General features: G+C 41.2%; 1 protein-coding gene across 7 annotated transcripts in view; it reads left to right on the forward strand.

Moving 5' to 3' along the window:
* The window catches only part of arhgap27l (Rho GTPase activating protein 27, like), a 42,392-nt gene that overhangs the window by 20,387 nt on the left and 9,505 nt on the right, over nucleotides 1-12,500 (forward strand). Inside the window, exons 3-9 of one of the 7 annotated variants that reach the window (XM_027154886.2) lie at nucleotides 3,833-4,240; nucleotides 4,493-4,681; nucleotides 6,725-6,805; nucleotides 7,105-7,179; nucleotides 9,071-9,157; nucleotides 10,597-10,701; nucleotides 11,851-11,915. In XM_027154886.2, the coding sequence (XP_027010687.2) occupies nucleotides 3,833-4,240; nucleotides 4,493-4,681; nucleotides 6,725-6,805; nucleotides 7,105-7,179; nucleotides 9,071-9,157; nucleotides 10,597-10,701; nucleotides 11,851-11,915 (1,010 nt within the window). Of the gene's footprint in view, nucleotides 1-3,829; nucleotides 4,241-4,492; nucleotides 4,682-6,724; nucleotides 6,806-7,104; nucleotides 7,180-9,070; nucleotides 9,158-10,596; nucleotides 10,702-11,850; nucleotides 11,916-12,500 lie in introns of all 7 variants that reach the window. The other 6 variants (XM_027154885.2, XM_027154887.2, XM_027154889.2 and 3 more) reach the window with 6 other exon arrangements.

Genomic DNA, 12,500 nt, shown 5'->3' on the forward strand with positions numbered 1-12,500 from the left:
CCGAGCTCGGCGTGTCCAGGTATCATTTGAATAACAACCAATAACAAATGTTGGTGTTGCGGTGAGCTGGAGATCTTTCAGCTTCTCACTGACTGAAGAGCAAAGAGAGGCTCAGGTGTTATTTTCTGCTCTCCTTTGCTGTTTCAGCGCGATCTCATGTCCACGTTCCAGCTTATCTTTTAAACGTGTTTTATTTTCTCTTTCTCGAGGACGAAAATGTTTGTTTACACTCGAGCTCTCGATCCTCGTCCTACAGAGGAAATTGCTGTTGTGTAATCAGTGTGCCCTCCACCCACTAATAACATCCATGGCGTGTGTGTGTGTGTGTGTGTGTGTGTGTGTGTGTGTGTGTGTGTGTGTGTGTGTGTGTGTGTGTAAAACTCAAGAGAACATCAACACAGCACCCTTATTTGTGTAATAGCTTTTTGTCACTTACTCCCACTCACGTATATACACAGATACAGTTTCGCTCTTCCTCTTGTTGCCGACGGTTACTGAACCTGTTTCTGAGTAAAAAAAAATGAAACGTGAAAAAGGAGAAGAACTTCTGTTTTTTACTCTCTACTGCACATGTGGTTGAAACTCACTTCGTTTGTGTTCCACATCTTGGACGCTTTTTCTCATGTAACAACTTGTTGGCACTTTTGGTCGCGATGTCGGTGGATGAAATGATCCGTGGTGCTTGTCGAAGGTTCGCCCCCGGCCTGGTGACCTTCCTGAAGTTTCCCAAGGTAAGAACAGGGGATCTTGTGTGTGTGTGTGTGTGTGTGTGTGTGTGTGTGTGTGTGTGTGTGTGTGTGTGTGTGTGACAATCTGGAGTCAGTAAGAACATTAACACACACTACTGTACATCACTGAGGCCTGTCAGAGTCAGTGTGTGTAACGTGTTTTAAATAAACGATCTTTTTCTCCAAAACGTTTTATTTACTTTGACGATCTGTTCATTAGACACGAATCCTGCAGCCCAGCTCATTTTTACTCTAATATTCGCATGCACGTGTTTGACGAAGAAACATTATCGTTAATAAACCTGAAGGTTTCATCGATCTCCTGACGAGCTTCAATCCCACGAGCTGATCTGTGAAATCGTCCTGAAACGATTCATTTTCTTTGCTCTTTGGTCTGCTGTGGTTCTAACATTTTTATGTTTATATGACAAAGGATAGTTCGGATAAGCGGTAGAAAATGAATGAATGAATGAATGAATGACAAAGGACCGAAACCGTGTGCTGTGTTGATACATAATGCTGAATAATCATCACCGGTGTGGTGCGATGAGGCAGAGTTACTGTTCCCACTGCAGACTGGATTCTTTTCCAGAACATTCTGAATCGTTTTATTCCCCTTACACTACAACAACTTGCCTACAATACACTTGTATTGTAATGAACACCTTGTACTTTTTGTCTATAGGGATGTGGTACAGTAGCTCAGTGGTTAAGGTGTTGGGCTACTGATCGGAAGGTCATAGGTTTGAACCCCAGGTCCACCACCAAGCTGCCACTGCTGGGCCCCTGAGCAAGGCCCTTAACCCTCAGTTGTGAGTCACTCTGTGTAAGGGTGTCTGCTAAATGCCCTAAATGTTATCTGTTTCTAGTTACATTTAATGACCCTGTGAGTAGAGTTAGTTCCTGTTCTCACTTATGTTATAGCAGCTGCACGCAGTCACTCCTGCACATTATCCTGTCTCTTAAATTAAATGTAAAAGGCAGCTTATGACGATAAGAAACCACAACAAAGTGTAAACTCTTCTGTCCTGCTGAAGATGTTCCAGCTTCACCTCTTCACCACCGGAGACTCCTTCTGTGAATGTTACGGTAAACGTCTCCTTACTTTTTGATCCGTTTGTGTGGATCTGCCGTGTGATCGAGGACCATCATGTCAACCCGATGTTCGCAGCTTTCACATTAAACCTCTCGGCACCTCTCGGCCAATCGGAATGCAGAATTCCTCACAGACGGGACTGTGGTGTCATTAATAATAACCAGGTTTTGGTGTGTTTATCAGTCCAGACGTTTGGAGAGCATGTAGCCTTAAAACTCGAGAATGCCGATAAAATGTGGTTTGGGGTTTTTTTTTTTGGATGAAGACACATCACAAGACGATTCACGCCAGAACACGTCAATTAGGGTCCAACACAAATGAGGGCATTTTAAAAACGCACCACATTTTGCTTTCTGTTGTGTTTCGATGGCATTTCTATTTGAGTTTCTGTGGTACACACAGCGGAAAGTTCATCAGAACTGTTTACTGTGTTTCCTGCCCCCTGAGGCCACACGGGCATTTGGGAAACGCATTAGTGCCACATTTCCCCCAGTTTATGGAGCCTAACTAGCAGACCGCTCGCCTTATCTCCAGTTCGTGTGGGGTTTTTTTTCTCGACTGAGTTACCTAACTGTTACATCACTGACCTCTTGAATTAAAGGGTTTTTATTTCTGCTACACAGCTGTTACAGTGATCCAGGGGAGTTTCTGCATTACACGTCTTTGTAAAAAAAAAAAATAATAAATAGTTTTATGACGTGGTGTGATCCGCCGTTTGGACTTCGTGCAGGTAGTTTAGAGGTTCAGCTGGTTTCCTGAGAAGAAAAATACACACACACACACACACACACACACACACACACACACACACACACACACACACACACACACACACACACACACATGTAAACAGATTGTTTTCACTTCCTTAATGTAATTGTTTTCAAGTCAAGCGAATTTGTTTTCATGTGAAAGCGAAAATGTTCGGACAGGGACTATTGTGTCATCCCCAGAGAATTCCCTCCTCACTCACAGTGTTCTGGATCGACTCCGGATCCGACTGATCGGGGATAAAACAAGGAAATAACTTCTTCTTTTATTTTAAGAAAGGTGTCAGTCAGAAATGTCAGTCAGAAGAACCATTAAATCCAGTAGTTTAGTAATAAAATGGATCATATTACCAGTAAGGTCTATGACACAGTAGGAACTGAGAGGAGATTGTAATGGGGTCGGTGATCTGGGAGAAACAGTGTGTGTGTGTGTGTGTGTGTGTGTGTGTGTGTGTGTGTGTGTGTGTGTGTGTGTGTGTGTGTGTGTGTGTGTGTGTGTGTGTGTGAGGCTGAAATCAGGGATGGATATCTGATTCCTCTCCTCTCTGTCTCTTTTGTTTGTGCTGAATAAAGGGAAAGGCTCAGCTGAGGGATTTAGCTGCTCCACATCGCTTTGTCCTGCACAGGTTTCCATGGGTTTTTGTTTAACATGATGCTGGGAATATTAGCACAGGTATAATATTCACACGGAGAGCAGGAAGCGGCAAAGTGTTTGATATTAGCGTTAGCGTTGTATAGCTCAATCGTCCCATCGCCTCACATCTGCACTGTAATGCGTAATGACCGAGAAGCTTTCTGAACCCAGCTGTCTGCATTCTGGATCCTGGGTAGTCGAGTTCAAGCACAAGCTCTGGTGTGTCTTGTGACTTCCCTGTTAGACCGTTCAGTGCTATGATAATACTTGGGACTACAACGTGTTCTTTGAAGTCGTAGGCACTCCTGAGCGCTGTTTTATCTTCAGTTGGTGAGTCTAGTTCCTATCCCATTTTATTAGCTGTACCTTAACATTTACATTTGCGGTATTTAGCGGATACTGTATTAAAGAGCAACTTACATTTATCTCGCCGAGCCTTTGAAGGGTAATTGAAAGGCCTGGCTCAAGGGTCCTGCGGTGGCAGCTTGTGACCTTAACACATAGGAGCATTTGGAAATCATTTAAAGCATCCCAATCCTCTTGCCATCATGCTGGTGATTCTGTCGCTATCTTATTAACTCAAATCCTTTTCCCTTTTCAGCAGGAACGCGAGAACCCAAATATGGCGGTGTACGCTAACATCTCTGAGCTGAAAAAGGTTGTGAATCGCATACCTCCAGCATCTACGTCCACATGCTCTTCTCCAGGCCTCTCTCTCAGTCCGGCTCCAGACTCACCTGATTGGCAGGGCAGACCTGAGCAGGACAACGGCAAAATGTTCTACCCTGCCTCACACCCTCAGAGCCCCAATCTGCCCCCAGGCAAGGAAGCCTCGGCTCTGCTCATCCCTGCCGTGGTTGCTCCATCCTCACTGCCACCATCTTTCTCGCCAGGATCAGACTGGAAACAGTTCCTAGACGAATCCACAGGGAGACACTACTACTACAACGCCACGCTGAATCTGACGTCATGGGGCACTCCCGAGCCACTTAGCCCTCAGCAGGAAGGACTGGTAAGGAACATATGGCATGATGGGTAATATTAATAATATTGTCCTACAGCTTGATTACTTTCTGAAAAACCACAAGTTATATTTACCATCTCCACTAATACTTCTTTACTAGTACTGACATACACAGAGGCCACTCCTCCTTCACACCTGTTATACTGGGCATGGCAAGCTCGGAGGCCGAAAGCCAAAGAAAACAACTTGGATAATACTTGTTTCTAAAGTGCTCCATTTCCTCTCTCTTTCTTTCTTCAGCCCTATCTACCAGAGGAGGATTACCCTACGAATGAGCGTGCTGTCAGGGACGCGCCCCTGTCCCCGGGCAAGCGGCCCGTTCTGCCTCGGATCACTCTGGACCCCGGGAACCCTGTCCCGTCTGGCTGGAATTGCTCCACAGAGCCAGGAGGAAAAACGGTCTTCACCAGTGACCACACACCCCAACAGGTAAAGAACAACACTAAGGTTTATTTTTGATGTGTGCGTTTTATGGAAGTGAGATTTCAGGACCAAAGTGTCAGTTGAACTGAGTTGTTTTCAGTAGGATTCAATAAAGTGTTTTGATACTTAATTTCCCAGATCATAACATTAATTCCTCCCTGCAGTTAGTTTCCATTTACTGTTTGACGTATAAAACGAGGAAGAAAAGGGTAGAACTATTGGTTTCATTGTATCCTGTCATCTAACATGCATACAAGAAAAATTAACTATGAAAGGAGCAACAGAGATCACTGGTGTCTCTGCTGAGCTAGTACAGTTAGCTCACTTTGCTAATATGATCTGTACTAACAGATAGATAGATAGATAGATAGATAGATAGATAGATAGATAGATAGATAGATAGATAGATAGATAGATAGATAGATAGATAGATAGATAGATAGATATTTGTCATTCCATAGTACAGGTACACAGCAGCACTTTGCCATCTACCAGAAGTGCAAAGAGCAGCAATTGTGTAAATAGACATATAGCATATGTACAGTATGTATAATATATAGGTATATACTGTATGTAAACATATGTACAGTGTGTATAATATATAGGTATATACTGTATGTAAACATATGTACAGTGTGTATAATATATAGGTATATACTGTATGTAAACATGTGTACAGTGTGTATAATATATAGGTATAAACTGTATGTAAACATGTACAGTGTGTATAATATATAGGTATAAACTGTATGTAAACATGTACAGTGTGTATAATATATAGGTATATACTGTATGTAAACATGTACAGTGTGTATAATATATAGGTATATACTGTATGTAAACATATGTACAGTGTGTATAATATATAGGTATATACTGTATGTAAACATGTACAGTGTGTATAATATATAGGTATATACTGTATGTAAACATGTACAGTGTGTATAATATATAGGTATATACTGTATGTAAACATGTACAGTGTGTATAATATATAGGTATATACTGTATGTAAACATATGTACAGTGTGTATAATATATAGGTATATACTGTATGTAAACATATGTACAGTGTGTATAATATATAGGTATATACTGTATGTAAACATATGTACAGTGTGTATAATATATAGGTATAAACTGTATGTAAACATATGTACAGTGTGTATAATATATAGGTATATACTGTATGTAAACATATGTACAGTGTGTATAATATATAGGTATATACTGAAATTACTAGAAATTACTATCAAATCGCAAAATCTGTAGAGACGCCGGGCCTCGTGTTGTGAACGCGCCGCCATCTTGGATATGTTCTGTAAATCAATCTCAAAAACATTTTAAAACAAAGTTAATATGTATAAATTGTGTAGTTCACTGTAGGCTGTTCAAAATGGCTACTTAAAAAAACAGGCCACGCCCCCAAAAACAACAAGAGCAGCTGTCGCTACATTCTCGATCTAAGATCCTAGATTCTTAGATCTACCGCTAGCATGATTGGCTGTACAGATCAAATCAGATTATTTTTACATTTAAATATGAGTGCTGCCCCCTTCTGGTGTGGAGAGTTACTAACTTTCACTTTAAGCTGTCGTTGATGCAGTGTGTTCAAGTGAAACTTTTCACGCTTGAGGTCATGTAATCGTTAGCTTGTTGTGTCAGGAAATTTTGATTTAAATCAAATCCACGGTTAATTTAAAAAGAATCAAATACGGAGAGATTTGGGGATTTTATTTCATCTGTAAAAACATAAATATATAAATATAAATAAATAATTAAATAAGTATAAACCATATATGAAACTAGTTCCTGCTGGAGAAGGTGTCGTTTCTACTTTTCTCAGCGAAACCTATCACTTTAGGTGACAGAGTAATGAAATCCCCATCTGTTCATGCTTCTTTGGTTCTGAAGTTTGGAGCATTGTAAACAGCGCCCCCTGTTGCTCTTAATCCTGCAGCTTGAAGCTTCCATAGCTCTATATGTCTCACCAGTGCTCTGTTTCTGCTCGAGCTCGTGACCTCCACTGTCTTTCTGTCTCTTCCACAGTGGATCCAGTCGAAGGACGAGAAAGGCAAACTGTATTATTACTTAAAGGACAGTTCTGTGTCTCAGTGGAATCTTCCGGAGGTCGGTGTTTATCTCAAACATGTTCACGTTTCCTGCTTCATTAACGAACACAATTTCTTTTTATCTGACATTTGGGACACAATTTAATTATTTTTATTAATAGTTTATTACATTCCTTCATTTTATTGGTCTCTTCTGTCTATCTTTTCTCTCTTTCTGTGGTCCTTTTCACCTCATCTTTATGTGGTTTTCTTTTTTCCCAATTGAATTTTTATTTCACATTTTCAGTTCAGATGATTTTTTTCCAATTATGACCTTTAAGCCTTAAAATATGAACCCTATATGAACTGTATGAACAGGTGTTGGGGAACGGCCTGGAGCAGGATGGACAGTCTGTCCCTAAGAACCTAAGACCCGTCCCACATGAGGACACGGTGAGACACATTCACACGCTTGACTGCACGTACACACTCAACTCCATTACACCTTCACACTCGACTACAGTTTCACACTCGACTTTACTTTCACACTCGACTACACTTTCACGCTTGACTACAATTTCCCACTCCACTAGAATTTCACTACAGTTTCACACGACACACTCGATTACACTTTCACACACGACTACACTTTCACACTTTCGCACTTGATTCCACTTTCACACTACACACTTGACTACACTTTCACACTCGACTACACTTTCACACTTCACTACACTTTCACACTCAACTACACTTTCACACTTCACTACACTTTCACACTACACACTCGATCACACTTTCACACTACACACTCGACCACACTTTCGCACTTGATTACACTTTCACACTACACGCTAGACTACACTTTCACACTCAACTACACTTTCACACTCGACTACACTTTCACACTCGACTACACTTTCACACTCGACTACACTTTCACACTCGACTACACTTTCACACTCGACTACACTTTCACACTCAACTACACTTTCACACTCGACTACACTTTCACACTCGACTACACTTTCACACTACACACTCGACTACACTTTCACACTCGACTACACTTTCACACTACACACTCGACTACACTTTCACACTCGACTACACTTTCACACTACACGCTCGACTACACTTTCACACTACACGCTCGACTACACTTTCACACTACACGCTCGACTACACTTTCACACTACACGCTCGACTACACTTTCACACTACACACTCGACTACACTTTCACACTCGACTACACTTTCACACTCGACTTCACTTTCACACTCGACTTCACTTTCACACTACACACTCGACTACACTTTCACACTACACACTCAACTACACTTTCACACTACACGCTCGACTACACTTTCACACTACACACTCGACTACACTTTCACACTACACACTCGACTACACTTTCACACTACACACTCGACTACACTTTCACACTACACACTCGACTACACTTTCACACTACACGCTCGACTACACTTTCACACTCGACTACACTTTCACACTACACACTCGACTACACTTTCACACTACACACTCGACTACACTTTCACACTCGACTACACTTTCACACTACACACTCGACTACACTTTCACACTACACACTCGACTACACTTTCACACTACACACTCGACTACACTTTCACACTCGACTACACTTTCACACTACACACTCGACTACACTTTCACACTCGACTACACTTTCACACTACACACTCGACTACACTTTCACACTCGACTACACTTTCACACTACACACTCGACTACACTTTCACACTACACACTCGACTACACTTTCACACTACACGCTCGACTACACTTTCACACTCGACTACACTTTCACACTACACACTCGACTACACTTTCACACTACACACTCGACTACACTTTCACACTCGACTACACTTTCACACTACACACTCGACTACACTTTCACACTCGACTACACTTTCACACTACACGCTCGACTACACTTTCACACTACACACTCGACTACACTTTCACACTACACGCTCGACTACACTTTCACACTCGACTACACTTTCACACTACACACTCGACTACACTTTCACACTACACACTCGACTACACTTTCACACTACACACTCGACTACACTACACACAGATAACACAACATTTCTGATGTAGCTGATCTTGTTGCCAGTCAGCTGCTGGGTAAACTGTATAGCTTGGCATGAGTTTGACCTGTTTGCTATGATGTAGCAGATGTGACCAACATGTTTATTTACTGTTTGTCTGATATCCTGCTTAGTGATTAAACGCCACCTTGAGTCATTAACTCATCACTCTGCATTTCTTCTCTCTTCACAGCAGAGGTTTTTTCCGTCTCACCGCAGGATTGCTTCTGATCTCAGCACCGATTCATCGAGCACTGTGAATTCAGCGGATGTGCCTCAGGCATGTACACAAACCTCCTTCTCTTATATTAACACATATACTGAAGGCACCACAAGGTTCCCTTCACCTTTACATGAACACATTTCAGCCTTTTATTTATGTTCTAAAGAAGTAACTAACACACCCCTTAATCAGGGTTTCTTTATAATAAGAACCAAATCAGTCACTAATAATAATCAACATCTGCATTAACCAGAAAAATGAAGTCAAATGAAACTGAAACTCACTCCACATGGAGCAGCTCTGTGAGAAACACCTGAACGAACATGTTTCTGGTTAAAGACATTTCTCATATTAACACCTAGACTCCGGCGTTCAAGAAGTTATTGATGTTTTCATCTTTTTTTTTCTTAACTGCTTCCTTTTTTCCTCTTCAGTCTGGACCTGAGAAACAACATATACATACATTATCAGTAAATAATGGGAAAAATTAAAATATATTAAAGTTAAAAAGTTAAAAAATGAACAGAAAAAAGTTCAAATATTCAAATGTGCAAGTGCCCATGAGCAAACAAACAAACAAACAAACAAACAAACAAAACTCAATTGGATTTCTATTATTATTTTCTATTACCTTTCTCATTGGTTAAAAGTCAGTTAATATAAAGTTAAAGTTTAAGGAAAAAGATGAATTAAATTAAATTAAATTAATGGGGGATCACGGTGGTTTAGTGGTTAGCACGTTCGCCTCACACCTCCAGGGTTGGGGGTTCGATTCCTGCCTCCACCTTGTGTGTGTGGAGTTTGCATGTTCTCCCTGTGCCTCGGGGGTTTCCTCCGGGTACTCCGGTTTCCTCCCCTGGTCCAAAGACATGCATGGTAGGTTGATTGGCATCTCTGGAAAATTGTCCGTAGTGTGTGTGTGTGTGTGTGTGTGTGTGTGTGTGTGTGAGTGAATGAGAGTGTGTGTGTGTGTGTGTGTATGTGTGTGAGTGAATGAGAGTGTGTGTGTTTGTGTGTGCCCTGAGATGGGTTGGCACAGGCTCCCCGTGACCTGAGACATTTTAATAAGCGGTAGAAAATGAATGAATGATTAAATTAAATTAAATTAAATTAAAACACCTAGGAGGAAATTTAATTTATTTTATTTTTGCTAATATTTGTGGAATTTTCTTAACTCTGGAACAGAGTTGAATTGAAGCTGAATGTAAAGAAACAATTTAAGTAAATTATTATACAATTATATATATTATATACAATGTATTATATTAATTATATGTATATATATATATATATATATATATTATTATGTATAATGTATTATATATATATTATATATATTTGTGGGCTGAATTCTCAAAATTCCCCCACAACCTTCTCACAACCTTCTCACAACATTTTCACAAATCCTCCGTATTACATTTTCTCCTTTACTTTTTTAAATTCCCAAATGCTTTAACAAATCCCGTTTCATGAGTGTCCAATGCTTTTCCTCGAAGGAGGATGGCACGAGGCTGAGGAGGAATCTGTCCAGCACAGACGCTCACTACCAGCAACTTCACCACCTCCAGTACCCTCACCACCCTCACCACCCTCACCACCATGTGTGTTAACGTCCACAGGACCCAATTATAATACAATCAGATCGGTTCTAATATTGTGCGCTCAGGAGCATGGACACGCGTCCCATTACACTTTTACCTCGCCTTCAACTGACTTCCCCTGTGTTTCACCCTGACTCGTTACTGCCACCATCGGTAACTGACAGATCGAATCTAAATGACGATCAAAAGCGTTAATGCAATTGTTAGGAAATTGTTTGTATCCTGACGATGCCTCAAACGAGTCGATGCAGGTCATCATGCCAATCAGAGGCATCTGAGGCATTATTTATTTGAGTGACTTTTTTCTGTTACCTCATTAGCAGATCTTGTAGTTGCAAGTTCACGACGTTGTGGACTCCGAGACTCTGATTCATTTTCTATACCAGCAGCTCTGACAGTAGCACGTCTGCTAACCGCTCGAATATGTTATTGTTACTATAGTAACAGCTCGTTCACCGGGACTCTTACTCAACGTCACAGCAGTAACAGGAAGTAGCTATCGTCCAATCCGAGCTTGTGACTCGAGCTAATATTGGCCACTTGTGTCACTTTGGCTCATCAGTGGAAGTCAGTGGAGTTATAGCTATAAAAACGGTGATGGATTGCAGGTTCGATGTTCTCGGTGTCTCAAGGGTTCATGGGAAACTAACAGAACTAACTGCTCTGAATGTCCTGCGCACAGATATCTACTGATGACATCACATTTAGAAATGTGTGAGAGCTGCCTGAGTGTGTGTATGCGTGTGTGTGTATGTGTGTGTGTGTTTGTGTTGTGTGTGCGTGTGTGTGTGTTTGTGTTGTGCGTGCGTGTGTGTGTGTGTGTATGTGTTTGTGTTGTGTGTGTGTGTATGTGTGAGTGTGTGTGTGTGTGTGTGTGTGTGTTTGTGTGTGTGTGTGTGTGTGTGTTTGTGTTGTGTGTGTGTTTGTGTTGTGTGCATGTGTATATTTGTGTTTGTGTGTATGTGTGTGAGTGTGTACGTATTTGTGTGTGTGTGTGTGTGTTTGTGTGTAATGAACTATCCGAGCCGTCTGGTCCTCACACAGCTCTAACACATTAAACAGGGTGGAGGTCTGACCTTCTGTCTGCATGTCCTGTTATAATGTTACAGCTCTTTTCCAGAATGTTCTCACTTTTACTTCCTGTTCTAGTCACAGCTGGAGAAGGCAGGAATCCTCAACAAGACCAAAATAGCAGATAATGGCAAGAAGCTGAGGTCAGTAAGAGCTTCGGAGATCGAACATATTAAACTTTTCCAGGCTTTGTGTGAGGTTTTTAATTATTCTGATGATTTTTTTTGTGTGTCTGGGCTTCATGATGAAACGTCTGCTATCTTTATTACACCACCTTCCCTGAGTTCAGTCAGCTTCCTTTTTCTATATTTCCACATTGACATTTGCATCGCTCTTATTAAAGGTGAACGCAGATCATCAGTCATTTCCTTTGTCTTATGCATCACTAGTTCATCAGTTCATATGTTGTGTTTAATTTGCATTTCCTCAGAGTGCTGATGTGTCGAAGCTGTTCATTAGTTTTCTAGAGCAGCTCACGGGATTAGATACGTCAGTGCCAGACCTGCCAACCTTTACGCATTTTGTGTAGCAGATACGCATTTAGACATTAAAGTACGCTGCTACGATTTGTCAAAATACGCATTGTAAAAAACCGTTGATGGCTTTGACTTCAACTGTCTGTGCATTTGCGCACCAGGCAATGCGCCTATGTGTGTAACCGCATTGGGCAGCAACCTGGGAAAGTAATAATTCGACCAATCAGAGCGCCAGTTTAAACCTCTTCAACG

This window comes from Tachysurus fulvidraco, chromosome 24 (assembly GCF_022655615.1).
Source record: "Tachysurus fulvidraco isolate hzauxx_2018 chromosome 24, HZAU_PFXX_2.0, whole genome shotgun sequence".
Lineage (NCBI taxonomy): Eukaryota > Metazoa > Chordata > Actinopteri > Siluriformes > Bagridae > Tachysurus > Tachysurus fulvidraco.